This window comes from Oncorhynchus nerka, linkage group LG8, assembly GCF_034236695.1.
Source record: "Oncorhynchus nerka isolate Pitt River linkage group LG8, Oner_Uvic_2.0, whole genome shotgun sequence".
In the NCBI taxonomy this organism is placed as follows: Eukaryota; Metazoa; Chordata; class Actinopteri; order Salmoniformes; family Salmonidae; genus Oncorhynchus; species Oncorhynchus nerka.
Window position 1 is genome coordinate 64842095 of NC_088403.1, and position 18977 is coordinate 64861071.

The 18977-nt window shown below is 45.7% G+C and overlaps 1 protein-coding gene across 2 annotated transcripts in view; it reads right to left on the minus strand.

Moving 5' to 3' along the window:
• LOC115133681 (glucosidase 2 subunit beta-like) overlaps nt 1-18977 on the minus strand; it is a 321308-nt gene that overhangs the window by 42817 nt on the left and 259514 nt on the right. The window contains exon 13 of one of the 2 annotated variants that reach the window (XM_065021984.1): nt 13277-13348. The exons of the other annotated variant lie outside the window; for it this stretch is intronic. Coding sequence (XP_064878056.1) covers nt 13277-13348 — 72 coding nt within the window. The remainder of the gene's footprint in view (nt 1-13276; nt 13349-18977) is intronic. 2 annotated transcript variants of the gene reach the window in all.

The following is an 18977-nucleotide window of genomic DNA, read 5'->3' on the forward strand; positions in this document are numbered from 1 at the left end:
GACTCCAGGTTGGCTGGATGTCCTCTGGGTGGTGGACCATTCTTGATACACACGGGAAACTGTTGAGCGGGGAAAAACCCAGCAGCGTTGCGATTCTTGACACTCAAACCGGTGCACCTGGCACCTACTACCACACCCTATTCAAAGGCACATAAATCTTCTGTCTTCACCCTGGCACAAATACACAATTTCAATGTTTCAATTATCTCAAGGCTTAAACATCCTTCTTTAAACCTGTCTCCTCCCCTTCATCGACACTGATTGAAATGGATTTAACAAGTGACATCAATAAGGGATTATATCTTTCACCTGGATTCACCTGGTCAGTCTATCATGGAAAGAGCAGGTGTTCTTAATGTGCTGTACACTCAGTACAAATGAGCCCCTTGAATGGTAAAGGAAATTGTATGCATTAAGGCTACACACTAATCACAGTAGAGATACTAGCGCTGCCATTGAAAACCTTTCAGCATTCCTACGCTCACTATTCCATCTAGTACAGCTACTGTTAGTCATGGAGGTGGTGCTGTGGCTGCAATGGAAACAACATTATTTGTGTTGTAGTTGGACTAGTAGCACAACTTCACACCTTCCCATGACAAGTCATGCATGTTAATGTCCTCTCTCCCCCTCTCTACCTCTCTCTGTCTCTTCTCTCCCCCTCCCTCTCTCTCTCTCTCCCTCTCTCCCCCTCCCTCCCTCCCTCCCTCTCTCTCTCTCTCCCCTACTCGCTCTCTTCCTCTCCCTCTCTCTCCCCCTCTCGCTCTCTCCCTCTCTCTCTCCCTCCCCTCCCTCTCTCCCCCTCCCTCTCTTTACCTCTCTACCTCTCTCTCCCTGCCTCTCTCTCGCTCTCTCTCCCTACCTCTCTCTCTCCCTCTCTCTCTCTGTCTCTCTTGCTATCTCTCTCTCTCCGTCTCTCTCTCTCTCCCCCTCTGTCTCTCTTGCTATCTCTCTCTCCGTCTCTCTCTCTCTCTCCCTACCTCTCTCTCTCCCCCCTCTCTCCCTCTCTGTCTCTCTTGCTATCTCTCTCTCCGTCTCTCTCTGTCCTTTAGGATGCTGAAGCAGGTGTGATAAATGCTGCCGTTTAAATCAAAGCCCTCCTCCTCTCTCCCCCTACCTGACTCTGGGGAGAGGAGGATGTCTCCATGCAGATTGATATCAGGGGGCCCGGCCATATCCTGCAAGGGCTGAGTGATGGTCTGTCTGGATAAAAAATGAACTTCATTCCCAGCACGCCGGCTATGATTCATGTTCCCCCCCCCCCCGTACCACAGTACACTGCTCTCTCCCTGGAAACATATGGGCTACATGTTCCAGTGTAGCACCACCTGCCCACCCCAGCAAATCCCATTACCGTGTGGGTCTCTGTGTGTGTGTGTGTCTTATACTCTGCTGCATCCAAAGTGACCATTTAGTTTCCGTTAACCAGCTGAAATATTTAATAACCTCTTAGCTGGGTTGGCTTTTTTAACATTGGACATTTTTCGTTAGATGCCATTTTCGTTATTTTTTCTTCTTCAAAGCGGGTGGCACACGAGCAAACCCTTTTCCGTCGTCAAGGTGATCAGTGAGAGGACACCGTTGTACCGGAATGGTTTGAAGCAGAGACGTATGTATCCTAGTTAAAAACTCTTGACTAGGATATGAAAGTGCTGCTATCTCCACTTGGTGTCTGTGTGTGAAGGGTGCTCATTGTGGCTGTGAGCTGAGTATCATCCTGGCAGCCATCTTGTGTGAGACAGACTGGCACAGTATGCCCAGAAGGAGCCTGCAGTCGGAGGACACTGTGACCTCACCTTGAGTCACATGTTATAGGAGACAGCTGCAGACAGCTCCGTTCTGCCCTGATACTGTTTGACAGTCAAACGTAGACTCTGGGTGGAATTAGTCAGAGCTTGCATGCTGTCCCCTTTCCTTCAACGAGGACACAGTAAAAACACGTGAGTGGGTAGTGAGGAAGAGGAGGAAAGGAGAACATGTGAGTGGGTTGTGAGGAAGAGGAGGAAAGGAGAACATGTGAGTGGGTAGTGAGGAAGAGGAGGAAAGGAGAACACGTGAGTGGGTAGTGAGGAAGAGGAGGAAAGGAGAACATGTTAGTGGGTAGTGAGGAAGAGGAGGAAAGGAGAACATGTGAGAGGGTAGTGAGGAAGAGGAGGAAAGGAGAACATGAAGTCATTCTTCAGATTCCAATGATTTTACTTCAGAAGGAGATTTGCACTGTGTCGAGGTGACTAGTACGGGCCTCCTCCCAGACCGACGTACTAGGTTCACTAACGCGCAGGTAGTCTTTGCCTGTGGATCTTCTCTTGACCACACAGGTTGGGTCAAGTCCCACCACGAGCCGTAGCTCTGGATTATCTCGCGGTATGAGCTTCTATCCCGGGTGAGGGGGCCTCCCTGTCTTCCTACCCGAGGCTGAGTTAGCAGTGAACCCCTGGTCTCCACTTTATCAACCAGCCCACCCCTCCTGGTCTATCTCTGCTTGCCACAGAGGTTAGCTCCCTCCTGGTCTATCTCTGCTTGCCACAGAGGTTAGCTCCCTCCTGGTCCATCTCTGCTTGCCACAGAGGTTAGCTCCCTCCTGGTCTATATCTGCTTGCCACAGAGGTTAGCTCCCTCCTGGTCTGTATCTGCTAGCCACAGAGGTTAGCTCCCTCCTGGTCTATCTTTGCTAGCCACAGAGGTTAGCTCCCTCCTGGTCCATCTCTGCTAGCCACAGAGGTTAGCTCCCTCCTGGTCTATCTTTGCTAGCCACAGAGGTTAGCTACCTCCTGGTCTATATCTACTAGCCACAGAGGTTAGCTCCCTCCTGGTCCATCTCTGCTTGCCACAGAGGTTAGCTACCTCCTGGTCTATATCTGCTAGCCACAGAGGTTAGCTACCTCCTGGTCTATATCTGCTAGCCACAGAGGTTAGCTCCCTCCTGGTCTATCTTTACTAGCCACAGAGGTTAGCTCCCTCCTGGTCTATATCTACTAGCCACAGAGGTTAGCTCCCTCCTGGTCTATATCTACTAGCCACAAAGGTTAGCTCCCTCCTGGTCTATCTCTGCTTGCCACAGAGGTTAGCTACCTCCTGGTCTATCTCTGCTAGCCACAGAGGTTAGCTACCTCCTGGTCTATATCTACTAGCCACAGAGGTTAGCTCCCTCCTGGTCTATCTCTGCTTGCCACAGAGGTTAGCTCCCTCCTGGTCTATCTCTGCTTGCCACAGAGGTTAGCTCCCTCCTGGTCTATCTCTGCTTGCCACAGAGGTTAGCTCCCTCCTGGTCCATCTCTGCTTGCCACAGAGGTTAGCTACCTCCTGGTCTATATCTACTAGCCACAGAGGTTAGCTCCCTCCTGGTCTATCTCTGCTTGCCACAGAGGTTAGCTCCCTCCTGGTCTATCTCTGCTTGCCACAGAGGTTAGCTCCCTCCTGGTCTATCTCTGCTTGCCACAGAGGTTAGCTCCCTCCTGGTCCATCTCTGCTTGCCACAGAGGTTAGCTCCCTCCTGGTCTATATCTGCTTGCCACAGAGGTTAGCTCCGTCCTGGTCTATATCTGCTAGCCACAGAGGTTAGCTCCCTCCTGGTCTATCTTTGCTAGCCACAGAGGTTAGCTCCCTCCTGGTCCATCTCTGCTAGCCACAGAGGTTAGCTCCCTCCTGGTCTATCTTTGCTAGCCACAGAGGTTAGCTACCTCCTGGTCTATATCTACTAGCCACAGAGGTTAGCTCCCTCCTGGTCCATCACTGCTTGCCACAGAGGTTAGCTACCTCCTGGTCTATATCTGCTAGCCACAGAGGTTAGCTACCTCCTGGTCTATATCTGCTAGCCACAGAGGTTAGCTCCCTCCTGGTCTATCTTTACTAGCCACAGAGGTTAGCTACCTCCTGGTCTATCTTTGCTAGCCACAGAGGTTAGCTCCCTCCTGGTCTATATCTGCTAGCCACAGAGGTTAGCTACCTCCTGGTCTATATCTGCTAGCCACAGAGGTTAGCTCCCTCCTGGTCTATATCTTTGCTAGCCACAGAGGTTAGCTCCCTCCTGGTCTATATCTGCTAGCCACAGAGGTTAGCTCCCTCCTTCCTACTGTTAAACACTTGACGGGTAGTTTGTGATAAGGTAAACTATGTGTTAGCGGGGGCTATTTTTGTGTACAACACCAACGAGCAATCCAATATGTATTTATAGACCGCTCTGCGCTATTTTACACAGGATACGGTCAACCCCTGGGTTATAATACTTTTATAAGTGTGTCATAGTCAGACAATCCTGCTAGCGGCTGGTCCTCCCTTTCTAGTTGACCGGACAACACCCTCACGGGTGAGTCACACTCGCTAAGTCCCGGGTATAGGGTTTCAGCTAAGACTAACTACTTGAAATGAATTCTTAGCTGAAAGCAGGGATTCGACACTTCGTCAAAGACAAAGGGCAAACTACAGATACCCAGTGCTCCTTTTGTGCGTCTTTTACAAAGTTACCCTGGAGCTCCCCTGTGGTTTCCTGCTGGAACCCACAATATGGTCTGGCTGCAGGACACCTAAGGTGAAGCCCCTGAGTCAGTAGCTGTTATAATGCTACTCTTCTTCTTCAGCACTTTATTCAACAAGTCATTTAACTAGTTAGTTAAAACCAGTAACACTTCTCTTTTGGTCCCACTAGTTAGTTAAAACCAGTAACACTTCTCTTTTGGTCCCACTAGTTAGTTAAAACCAGTAACACTTCTCTTTTGGTTCCACTAGTTAGTTAAAACCAGTAACACTTCTCTTTTGGTTCCACTAGTTAGTTAAAACCAGTAACACTTCTCTTTTGGTCCCACTAGTTAGTTAAAACCAGTAAGCCTTCTCTTTTGGTTCCACTAGTTAGTTAAAACCAGTAACACTTCTCTTTTGGTTCCACTAGTTAGTTTAAACCAGTAACACTTCTCTTTTGGTTCCACTAGTTAGTTAAAACCAGTAACACTTCTTTTTTGATGGATTTTAGTTTTTTTATTAAGCAACAATAATGCACTAGCTTCTAACAATAACAATCAAGTTATGTTCTTTTTATTTTTTTTAAATGTTACCTTTATTTTACTAGGCAGGTCAGTTAAGAACAAATTCTTATTTTCAATGACGGCCTAGGAACAGTGGGTTAACTGCCTGTTCAGGGGCAGAACGACAGATTTGTACCTTGTCAGCTCGGGGATTTGAACTTGCAACCTTTCGGTTACTAGTCCAACGCTCTAACCACTAGGCTACCCTTTACCCCAAGTCTTTTAACCTCTAATACATCAATCAGCTCCTGATCTGTCTTTCCCAGAATCTCCACTCCCTATCTTTTACATTGGGTTTATACCCTTAATTGCCAAGCCTCCTTTGACTACAGCCACACGACCCATCCTCCCCCTTTACACGTGACGTTTAAGCCAAGTTCATAACATGTCTCCTTTACACAGAGTCAGTTAACATGTCTCCTTTACACAGAGTCAGTTAACATGTCTCCTTTACACAGAGTCAGTTAACATGTCTTCTTTACACAGAGTCAGTTAACATGTCTCCTTTACATGTGATGTCTACACACAGCCAGTTAACATGTCTCCTTTACACACAGTTAGTTAACATGTCTCCTTTACACGTGATGTCTACACACAGCCAGTTAACAGGTCTCCTTTACACACAGTTAGTTAACATGTCTCCTTTACACGTGATGTCTACACACAGTCAGTTAACATGTCTCCTTTACACAGAGTCAGTTAACATGTCTCCTTTACACACAGTCAGTTAACATGTCTCCTTTACACACAGTCAGTTAACATGTCTCCTTTACACACAGTCAGTTAACATGTCTCCTTTACACATGATGTCTACACACAGTCAGTTAACATGTATCCTTTACACACAGTCAGTTATCATGTCTCCTTTACACACAGTCAGTTAACATGTCTCCTTTACACATGATGTCTACACACAGTCAGTTAACATGTCTCCTTTACACACAGTCAGTTAACATGTCTCCTTTACACGTGATGTCTACACACAGTCAGTTAACATGTCTCCTTTACACAGAGTCAGTTAACATGTCTCCTTTACACACAGCCAGTTAACATGTCTCCTTTACACACAGTCAGTTAACATGTCTCCTTTACACAGAGTCAGTTAACATGTCTCCTTTACACACAGCCAGTTAACATGTCTCCTTTACACACAGTCAGTTAACATGTCTCCTTTACACAGAGTCAGTTAACATGTCTCCTTTACACACAGTCAGTAAACATGTCTCCTTTACACACAGTCAGTAAACATGTCTCCTTTACACACAGTCAGTAAACATGTCTCCTTTACACACAGCCAGTTAACATGTCTCCTTTACACACAGTCAGTAAACATGTCTCCTTTACACATGATGTCTACACACAGCCAGTTAACATGTCTCCTTTACACACAGTCAGTTAACATGTCTCCTTTACACAGAGTCAGTTAACATGTCTCCTTTACACACAGCCAGTTAACATGTCTCCTTTACACACAGTCAGTTAACATGTCTCCTTTACACAGAGTCAGTTAACATGTCTCCTTTACACACAGTCAGTTAACATGTCTCCTTTACACAGAGTCAGTTAACATGTCTCCTTTACACACAGCCAGTTAACATGTCTCCTTTACACACAGTCAGTTAACATGTCTCCTTTACACAGAGTCAGTTAACATGTCTCCTTTACACACAGTCAGTAAACATGTCTCCTTTACACACAGTCAGTAAACATGTCTCCTTTACACACAGCCAGTTAACATGTCTCCTTTACACACAGCCAGTTAACATGTCTCCTTTACACAGAGTCAGTTAACATGTCTCCTTTACACACAGTCAGTAAACATGTCTCCTTTACACACAGCCAGTTAACATGTCTCCTTTACACATGATGTCTACACACAGCCAGTTAACATGTCTCCTTTACACACAGTCAGTTAACATGTCTCCTTTACACACAGCCAGTTAACATGTCTCCTTTACACAGAGTCAGTTAACATGTCTCCTTTACACACAGTCAGTTAACATGTCTCCTTTACATGTGATGTCTACACACAGTCAGTTAACATGTCTCCTTTACACACAGTCAGTTAACATGTCTCCTTTACACGTGATGTCTACACAGAGTCAGTTAACATGTCTCCTTTACACTTGATGTCTACACAGGGTCAGGTAACACGTTGGTTCTTTCGTAGGTCGCTACCACATCATGTTTCCCTCCCAACTCTAAACAGATAGGAACTGCTACCACATCATGTTTCCCTCCCAACTCTAAACAGATAGGAACTGCTACCACATCATGTTTCCCTCCCAACTCTAAACAGATAGGAACTGCTACCACATCATGTTTCCCTCCCAACTGAAACAGATAGGAACTGCTACCACATCATGTTTCCCTCCCAACTGAAACAGATAGGAACTGCTACCACATCATGTTTCCCTCCCAACTCTAAACAGATAGGAACTGCTACCACATCATGTTTCCCTCCCAACTCTAAACAGATAGGAACTGCTACCAGTACATGTTTCCCTCCCAACTGAAACAGATAGGAACTGCTACCAGTACATGTTTTCCTCCCAACTCTAAACAGATAGGAACTGCTACCACATCATGTTTCCCTCCCAACTCTAAACAGATAGGAACTGCTACCACATCATGTTTCCCTCCCAACTCTAAACAGATAGGAACTGCTACCACATCATGTTTCCCTCCCAACTCTAAACAGATAGGAACTGCTACCACATCATGTTTCCCTCCCAACTCTAAACAGATAGGAACTGCTACCAGTACATGTTTCCCTCCCAACTGAAACAGATAGGAACTGCTACCAGTACATGTTTTCCTCCCAACTCTAAACAGATAGGAACTGCTACCACATCATGTTTCCCTCCCAACTCTAAACAGATAGGAACTGCTACCACATCATGTTTCCCTCCCAACTCTAAACAGATAGGAACTGCTACCACATCATGTTTCCCTCCCAACTCTAAACAGATAGGAACTGCTACCACATCATGTTTCCCTCCCAACTCTAAACAGATAGGAACTGCTACCACATCATGTTTCCCTCCCAACTGAAACAGATAGGAACTGCTACCACATCATGTTTCCCTCCCAACTGAAACAGATAGGAACTGCTACCACATCATGTTTCCCTCCCAACTCTAAACAGATAGGAACTGCTACCACATCATGTTTCCCTCCCAACTCTAAACAGATAGGAACTGCTACCACATCATGTTTCCCTCCCAACTCTAAACAGATAGGAACTGCTACCACACATGTTTCCCTCCCAACTCTAAACAGATAGGAACTGCTACCACATCATGTTTCCCTCCCAACTCTAAACAGATAGGAACTGCTACCACATCATGTTTCCCTCCCAACTCTAAACAGATAGGAACTGCTACCACATCATGTTTCCCTCCCAACTCTAAACAGATAGGAACTGCTACCACATCATGTTTCCCTCCCAACTCTAAACAGATAGGAACTGCTACCAGTACATGTTTTCCTCCCAACTCTAAACAGATAGGAACTGCTACCACATCATGTTTCCCTCCCAACTCTAAACAGATAGGAACTGCTACCACATCATGTTTCCCTCCCAACTGAAACAGATAGGAACTGCTACCACATCATGTTTCCCTCCCAACTGAAACAGATAGGAACTGCTACCACATCATGTTTCCCTCCCAACTCTAAACAGATAGGAACTGCTACCACATCATGTTTCCCTCCCAACTCTAAACAGATAGGAACTGCTACCACATCATGTTTCCCTCCCAACTGAAACAGATAGGAACTGCTACCACATCATGTTTCCCTCCCAACTCTAAACAGATAGGAACTGCTACCACATCATGTTTCCCTCCCAACTCTAAACAGATAGGAACTGCTGCCACCGGCATCTTATAACATAATTTTATTGAAACGGAAAATGTTTTGACACTTAATTCAAAAAGTAAAATAAAAACATCTGGTAATTTAAGCCCTGTTCCTTGTCAATTCTTCAAAACAAGTATTTAACCTTTGTGGCCCTAATGGCGTCAAAATTGAGGCTCGGGAGGAGTCTAAGTCAATCATAAAAGCACATTAAAAGTTTTTTAAAGAGAAGTGTAATGTCAATAGAATAGCATTTCAATAATTGTACCCTATAAAGTGTCTGATGGCTGACGGTTAAGGATAATGAGAGAGGAGAGAGAGGACAGCGGAGCGACATCCCATAATCAACACCTCAAATCTCCCGACACCAGCAAAAACGGTGATAAGGAGATAAATATAAGTTTGACAGTAACTGAGGCAACAAGACGGGCAAGGGGAGCATAATGTGATCACGCAGAGGAGACAAATAGAATGGTGTAAAAGACCAACGTGATAGATAGATATCTCACGGGGCGGGTGGAAAGGACGTGAGTTAGAACTAATGGATCCAGTAATACACCTTTCTGCAGGTTCCCATGGCTTCACAGGTACATACGCAGCCTGCACACCAACTCTCTGCACCGACATGCATGGCTTCACAGGTACATACGCAGCCTGAACACCGACTCTCTGCACCGACACGCATGGCTTCACAGGTACATACGCAGCCTGAACACCGACTCTCTGCACCGACACGCATGGCTTCACAGGTACATACGCAGCCTGCACACCAACTCTCTGCACCGACACGCCAACGCTCCAAAAATAAACAACACATTCTACAAAAGAGATATTAAAGTTCTACACATAGGGTTGAGTATAGCCCTTTCATACCGTAGCACCGAAACACCTTGATACAAGACCAATGTCCACCGGTGGACAGATCCAATCCCAGATCCCCTTACCATAGATCCAATCCCAGATCCCCTTACCATAGATCCAATCCCAGATCCCCTTACCATAGATCCAATCCCAGATCCCCTTATCACAGATCCCCTTACCATAGATCCAATCCCAGATCCCCTTACCATAGATCCAATCCCAGATCCCCTTAACATAGATCCAATCCCAGATCCCCTTATCACAGATCCCCTTACCATAGATCCAATCCCAGATCCCCTTACCATAGATCCAATCCCATATCCCCTTATCACAGATCCAATCCCAGATCCCCTTACCATAGATCCAAATCCAGATCCCCTTACCATAGATCCAATCCCAGATCCCCTTACCATAGATCCAATCCCAGATCCCCTTATCATAGATCCAATCCCAGATCCCCTTAACATAGATCCAATCCCAGATCCCCTTATCATAGATCCAATCCCAGATCCCCATATCATAGATCCAATCCCAGATCCCCTTATCACAGATATCCTTACCATAGATCCAATCCCAGATCCACTTAACATAGATCCAATCCCAGATCCCCTTACCATAGATCCAATCCCAGATCCCCTTAACATAGATCCCCTTACCATAGATCCAATCCCAGATCCCTTTACCATAGATCCAATCCCAGATCCCCTTACCATAGATCCAATCCCAGATCCCCTTAACATAGATCCAATCCCAGATCCCCTTACCATAGATCCAATCCCAGATCCCCTTACCATAGATCCAATCCCAGATCCCCTTAACATAGATCCAATCCCAGATCCCCTTAACATAGATCCAATCCCAGATCCCCTTACCATACATCCAATCCCAGATCCCCTTATCATAGATCCAATCCCAGATCCCCTTACCATAGATCCAATCCCAGATCCCCTTACCATAGATCCAATCCCAGATCCCCTTACCATAGATCCAATCCCAGATCCCCTTAACATAGATCCAATCCCAGATCCCCTTACCATAGATCCAATCCCAGATCCCCTTACCATAGATCCAATCCCAGATCCCCTTATCATAGATCCAATCCCAGATCCCCTTAACATAGATCCAATCCCAGATCCCCTTACCATAGATCCAATCCCAGATCCCCTTACCATAGATCCAATCCCAGATCCCCTTAACATAGATCCAATCCCAGATCCCCTTACCATAGATCCAATCCCAGATCCCCTTATCATAGATCCAATCCCAGATCCCCATATCATAGATCCAATCCCAGATCCCCTTATCACAGATCCCCTTACCATAGATCCAATCGCAGATGCCCTTATCATAGATCCAATCCCAGATCCCCTTATCATAGATCCAATCCCAGATCCCCTTATCATAGATCCAATCCCAGATCCCCCCAGATCCCCTTATCATAGATCCAATCCCAGATCCCCTTATCATAGATCCAATCCCAGATCCCCTTATTTATTTATTTCACCTTTATTTAACAAGGTAGGCAAGTTGAGGATAAGTTCTCATTTACAATTGCGACCTGGCCAAGATAAAGCAAAGCAGTTCGACACATACAACGACACAGAGTTACACATGGAATAAAACAAACATACAGTCAATAATACAGTAGAAACAAGTCTATATACGATGTGAGCAAAGGGAGGTGAGATAAGGGAGGTAAAGGCAAAAAAGGCCATGGTGGCGAAGTAAATACAATATAGCAAGTAAAACACTGGAATGGAAGATTTGCAGTGGAAGAATGTGCAAAGTAGAGATAGAAATAATGGGGTGCAAAGGAGCAAAATAAATAAAGTAGGGAAAGAGGTTGTTATTTGAGCTAAATTATAGATGGGCTATGTACAGGTGCAGTAATCTGTGAGCTGCTCTGACAGCTGGTGCTTAAAGCTAGTGATGGAGATTAGCGTTTCCAGTTTCAGAGATTTTTGTAGTTCGTTCCAGTCATTGGCAGCAGAGAACTGGAAGGAGGAATTGGTTTTGGGGGTGACCAAAGATATACCTGCTGGAGCGCGTGCTACAGGTGGCTGCTGCTATGGTGACCAGCGAGCTGAGATAAGAGGGGACTTTACCTAGCAGGGTCTTGTAGATGACCTGGAGCCAGTGGGTTTGGCAACGGGTATGAAGCGAGGGCCAGCCAACGAGAGCGTACAGGTCGCAGTGGTGGGTAGTATCCACTCCCAGATCCCCTTGTCATAGATCCAATCCCAGATCCCCTTATCATAGATCCAATCCCAGATCCCCTTATCATAGATCCAATCACATATCCCCATATCACAGATCCCCTTACCACAGATCCCCTCACCACAGATCACCTTACCACATATCCCCATATCCCAGATCCCCTTATCCCAGATCTCCTTATCCCAGATCCCCTTATCACAGATCCCCATACCACAGATCCCCTTACCACAGATCCCCTTACCACAGATCCCCTTACCACAGATCCCCTTACCACAGATCCCCTCACCACAGATCCCCTTACCACAGATCCCCTTACCACAGATCCCCTCACCACAGATCCCCTTACCACAGATCCCCTCATCACAGATCCCCTTACCACATATCCCCTTATCACAGATCCCCCTTACCACATATCCCCTTATCACAGATCCCCCTACCACAGATCCCCTTACCACAGATCCCCTTACCACAGATCCCCTTACCACAGATAACAGACCCAATCGCAGATCCCCTTACCACAGATCCCCTTACCACAGATCCCCTTATCACAGATCCCCTTACCACAGATCCCCTTATCACAGATCCCCTTACCACAGATCCCCTTACCACAGATCCCCTCACCACATATCCCCTTATCACAGATCCCCTTATCACAGATCCCCTTACCACAGATCCCCTTATCACAGATCCCCTTACCACAGATCCCCTTACCACAGATCCCCTTACCACAGATCCCCTCACCACATATCCCCTTATCACAGATCCCCTTACCACAGATCCAACCCCTTGGGAGAAACTAAAAGGCCTTTAACTCTTCAGATGAAATGGAAACCCTTCACAGAAATACAACCCAGTCCAGTATATGAAGTCCATCCCCCTTTTGCAATTGATCAGAAGGTATGATAACCGTAATAGAGATTTGTTAGCAATTGATTAAAGGTCACATGTAGCCTAACAGATGTTGAAGAACAATAAAAAGATCAATATCGGGCAGAAATATTGGTCTTAATCCACACGCGACATCATAACAATGATCAAGGAGTTTTTGGGACTGTCATGTGAGAACAACACATCCCAAATAAATATAGCAGGCACATTGTTGAACATATATTGATTCCTTTGTCGAGAAGGTGAAAGAGATTCATTTAAACACGTATAGCCTTTTAAAAATAGGACTTAATTGCGGTTAGCCAGGGATGGCTTTTAAAGAGGATAGCTGAACATGCCAAGAGTCCTCCAAAAAGCCATGGCGTCACGAGGTGGAAACCGGCACAGGTTGAAACTGTGGTAACACCGGTGAACGTTAACGAGGTACTCACCCTAAGGACACCACTTCTCCTGAAGCACTCTTCTGCGTTACTTGACTGAAGGGACACAGCTCGTAAATATACCTTCAGAGAAGAATAGAACAAAAAAAATATATATTTTTTTTTAGAAAATGTGTTACTTTCACCATGTCCTGTTGAACATAGAATGGTGTAATTTTCACTCTACATATCTGCACTAATCTCTATTGATGTGTACAGTTCTATGTTCATTTAGAAAAATATACGGATGTGGAAAACACAGTTTCCCAGACACAGATTAAGCCTGGACTAAAATATAATTTTCAATGGATATCGAGATTGCTTTTTAATATCAGGACTAGGCTTAATCTGAGTCTGGGAAATCAGACACTTAATACACAGTACCAGTACCAGTCACAGTACCAGTCACAGTACCAGTCACAGTACCAGTACCAGTCACAGTACCAGTCACACAGTACCAGTACCAGTCACAGTACCAGTACCAGTCACAGTACCAGTCACAGTACCAGTCACAGTACCAGTACCAGTCACAGTACCAGTCACAGTACCAGTCACAGTACCAGTACCAGTACCAGTCACAGTACCAGTACCAGTCACAGTACCAGTCACAGTACAGTACCAGTCACAGTACCAGTCATAGTATGGATATCGAGATTGCTTTTTAATATCAGGACTAGGAAAGTCTATCTGAGTCTGGGAAATCAGACACTTAATACACAGTACCAGTCACAGTACCAGTACCAGTCACAGTACCAGTCACAGTACCAGTCACATGGTACCATTGCTTTTAATATCAGGACTAGGAAAGTCTATCTGAGTCTGGGAAATCAGACACTTAATACCAGTACCAGTCACAGTACCAGTACCAGTCACAGTACCAGTACCAGTCACAGTACCAGTCACAGTACCAGTCACAGTACCAGTACCAGTCACAGTACCAGTCACAGTACCAGTCACAGTACCAGTCACAGTCACAGTACCAGTACCAGTCAGTACCAGTCACAGTCACAGTACCAGTCACAGTACCAGTCACAGTACCAGTCAAAAGTTTGGACACAACCTACTCATTCAAGGGTTCATTATTATTTTACTTATTTTCAACATTGTAGAATAATAGACTTCAAAACTATGAAATACCACGTGGAATCATGTAGTAACCAAAAAAGTGTTAAGCAAATCAAAATATATTTTTTTATTTTAGATTCTTCAAAGTAGCCACCCTTTGCCTTGATGACAGCTTTGCACACTCTTGGCATTCTCTCAACCAGCTAAATGAGGTAGTCACCTGGAATACATTTAAATTAACAGGTGTGCCTTGTTAAAAGTTAATTTGTGGAATTTCTTTCATTCTTAAGGTGTTTGAGCTAATAATTTGTGTTGTGACAAGGTAGGGGTGGTATACAGAAGATAGCCCTATTTGGTAAAAGACCAAGTCCATATTATGTCAAGAACAGCTCAAATAAGCAAAAATAAATGACAGTCCATCATTACTTTAAGACATGAAGGTCACTTTAACACAACATTTCAAGAACTTTGAAGGATTCTTAAAGTGCAGTCGTAAAAACCATCAAGTGCTGTGATGAAACTGGCTCTCATGAGGACCGCCACAGGAAAGGAAGACCCAGAGTTACCTCTGCTGCAGAGGATAAGTTTATTCGAGTTACCCGCTTCAGAAATTGCAGCCCAAATAAATGCTTAACAGAGTTCAAGTAATAGACACATCTCAACATCAGAGGAGACTGCATGAATCAGGCCTTCATGGTCGAATTGCTGCAAAGAAACCACTACTTAAAGGACACCAATAATAAGAAGAGACTTGCTTGGGCCAAGAAACACGAGCGATGGACATTAGACCAGTGGAAATCTGTCCTTTGGTCTGATGAGTCCAAATTTGAGATTTGTGGTTCTAATCATCATGTCTTTGTGAGACACAGAGTAGGTGAATGGATGATCTCTCCAAGTGCGGTTCCCACATGAAGCATGGAGGAGGTGGTATTATGGTGCTGTGCTGGTGACACTGTCTGTGATTTATTTAGAATTTATCTAGCATTCTGCAGTAAAACACCATCCCATCTGGTTTGCGCTTAGTGGGATTATCATTTGTTTTTCAACAGGACAATGACCCCAAACACACCTTCAGGCTGTATAAGGGCTATTTCAAAAAGGAGGAGAGTGATGGAGTGCTGCATCAGATGACCTGGCCTCCACAATCACCCGACCTCAACCCAAATGAAATGGTTTGGGATGAGTTGGACCGTAGATTGAAGGAAAAGCCGCCAACAAGTGCTCAGCATATGTGGAAACTCCTTCAAGACTGTTGGAAAAGCATTCCAGGTGAAGCTGGTTGAGAGAATGCCAAGAGTGTGCAAAACTGTCATCAAGGCAAAGGGTGGCTACTTTGAAAAATCTCAAATATAAAAGATATTTAGATTTGTTTAACACTTTTTTGGTTACTACATGATTCCATATGTGTTATTTCATAGTGTTGATGTTTTCACTATTATTGTACAATGTAAAAAATAGTAAAAAATAAAGAAAAACCCTTGAATGAGTAGGTGTGTCCAAACCTTTGACTGGTACTGTGTATCCCTTCTGTCACACAGCTATATGAGGAAGGTACGAAGACGAACGCACACAGGCCAGCATTATTGAACAAAGCCCTGTTGGCCACCATTTTGTCTCAACTCTCTGACAAGGAGCCACTGGTGGCCACGCACAGCTTTTCTACCCAGACTCAGGAGACTGGAGAAGCTAGCAATTAGTGCAGGCCGTTGTTAATGTTGGCTAGTGAGCGCCAGAGAGTGGAAAAGACAGAGAAGAGCTCCAGTAAACTGATCAAAGAACTGGATGGAGAAACGGACAGAGGTAAGCCAGAAGGGTTTGTTCTTGACATTTGAACCAATGCATTGACTAATACAAAAGGAAAGGAAGAGGCCAAGTCAACCAAAATGAAAGAGAGTGAGAGAGGGGAAGAGAAAGAGCAAGGGATGGGGTGGAAGAAAGGTTGAAGTGAAAGTGGATGTGGGTCGGGGAGGGGGAGGGGTCAAAAGCAGAGAGAGGAAAAAGAAAGATGAAAGAAAACGATGAATATCAGAGAAGAGAGGGAGAGGGCGGGGTAGAGAGGGGGGTAGAGAGGGAGAGTGTGGGTAGAGAGAGAGGGGGTAGAGAGAGGGAGAGGGGGTAGAGAGAGGAGAGGGGTAGAGAGGGAGAGTGTGGGTAGAGAGAGGGGGTAGAGAGAGAGGGGGTAGAGAGGAAGAGGGGGTAGAGAGGGCGGGGGGTAGAGAGGGGGGTAGAGAGAGAGGGGAGGGAGAGGGGGTAGAGAGAGGAGGGGGTAGAGAGAGGGGAGGGAGAGGGGGGTAGAGAGAGGAGGGGGTAGAGAGGGAGAGTGTGGGTAGAGAGAGAGGGGGTAGAGAGAGAGGGGGTAGAGAGGAAGAGGGGGTAGAGAGGGCGGGGGGGGTAGAGAGGGGGGGTAGAGAGAGGGAGGGGAGAGGGGGTAGAGAGAGGGAGGGGAGAGGGGGAGTAGAGGGAGAGGGGGTTAGAGAGAGAGGGGGTAGAGAGGGGGTTAGAGAGGGAGAGGGGGATGGAGAGAGGGGGTAGAGAGGAAGAGGGGGGTAGAGGGGGTAGAGAGGGAGGGGTAGAGGGAGGGGGTAGAGAGGGAGAGAGGTTAGAGAGGGGGGGGGGGTAGAGAGAGGGGTAGATAGAGAGAGGGGTTAGAGAGGGGTAGAGAGAGAGAGGAGGGTAGAGAGAGAGGAGGGTAGAGAGAGAGAAGGGTAGAGAGAGAGAAGGGGTAGAGAGAGGGGAGAGAGGGGGTAGAGAGGGAGAGGGGGTAGAAGAGGGGGTTAGAGAGGGAGAGAGGGGGGTAGAGAGGGGGGGGGAGAGGGGGTAGAGAGGGAGAGGGGGTAGAGAGAGGGGGTTAGAGAGGGAGAGGGGGGGGTAGAGGAGAGGGGTTAGAGAGGGAGAGGAGGGGGTAGAGAGAGAGGGGGTAGAGAGAGAGAGGTAGAGAGAGGAGAGGAGGGTAGAGAGAGGGGGGTAGAGAGGAGAATGGGTAGAGAGAGAGAAGGGGTAGAGAGAGAGAGGGGAGAGGGGGGAGAGAGAGGGGGATGGAGAGGGGGTAGAGAGGAAGAGGGGGGAGAGGAGGGGGGGTAGAGAGAGGGGGTAGAGGAGAGAGGTTAGAGAGGGGAGAGAGAGGGGTAGATAGAGAGAGGGGTAGAGAGAGGGGTAGAGAGAGAGAGAGGGAGAGGGAGAGGAGGGTAGAGAGAGGAGGGTAGAGAGAGAGAGAAGGGGTAGAGAGAGGGGGGAGAGGGGGTTAGAGAGAGGGAGGGTAGAGAGAGAGAGGGTAGAGAGAGAGAATGGGTAGAGAGAGAGAAGGGGAGAGGGGTAGAGAGGGGGTAGAGAGAGAGAAGGGGTAGGGAGAGAAGGGGTAGAGAGAGGGGGGGGGGTAGAGAGAGGTAAGTGATTGGACAGTTCTTCGTTCATAAGGATGTTTGCATTAAATGTTTCTTGTGTTGACAACACTGTATATCAGGTCTATGTCATAGAAAACACTGTGTATCAGGTCTATGTCATAGAAAACACTGTGTATCAGGTCTATGTCATAGAAAACAGAGAAAACACTGTATATCATGTCTATGTCATAGAAAACAGAGAAAACACTGTATATCAGGTCTATGTCATAGAAAACACTGTATATCAGGTCTATGTCATAGAAAACACTGTATATCAGGTCTATGTCATAGAAAACACTGTATATCAGGTCTATGTCATAGAAAACAGAGAAAACACTGTATATCAGGTCTATGTCATAGAAAACACTGTATATCATGTCTATGTCATAGAAAACACTGTGTATCATGTCTAAATAGATGTCATCATCTGCATCATAGAAAACAGAGAAAACACTGTATATCATGTGTATGTCATAGAAAACAGAGAAAACACTGTATATCATGTCTATGTCATAGAAAACAGAGAAAACACTGTATATCATGTCTATGTCATAGAAAACAGAGAAAACACTGTATATCAGGTCTATGTCATAGAAAACAGAGAAAACACTGTATATCAGGTCTATGTCATAGAAAACAGAGAAAACACTGTATATCAGGTCTATGTCATAGAAAACAGAGAAAACACTGTGTATCATGTCTATGTCATAGAAAACACTGTGTATCATGTCTAAATAGATGTCATCATCTGTTCTGACTTACACCTGGGTTGGTCTCATCATCTGTTCTGACTTTCAACTGTGTTGTGGAAAATACACCTGGGTTGTGGTCTTCATCATCTGTTCTGACTTACACCTGGGTTGTAGTCTTCATCATCTGTTCTGACTTACACCTGGGTTGTGGTCTTCATCATCTGTTCTGACTTACACCTGGGTTGTGGTCTTCATCATCTGTTCTGACTTTTAACTGTGTTGTGGTCTTCATCATCTGTTCTGACTTACACCTGGGTTGGTCTCATCATCTGTTCTGACTTTGAACTGTGTTGTGGAAAATACACCTGGGTTGTGGTCTTCATCATCTGTTCTGACTTACACCTGGGTTGTGGTCTTCATCATCTGTTCTGACTTACACCTGGGTTGTGGTCTTCATCATCTGTTCTGACTTACACCTGGGTTGGTCTCATCATCTGTTCTGACTTTGAACTGTGTTGTGGAAAATACACCTGGGTTGTGGTCTTCATCATCTGTTCTGACTTACACCTGGGTTGT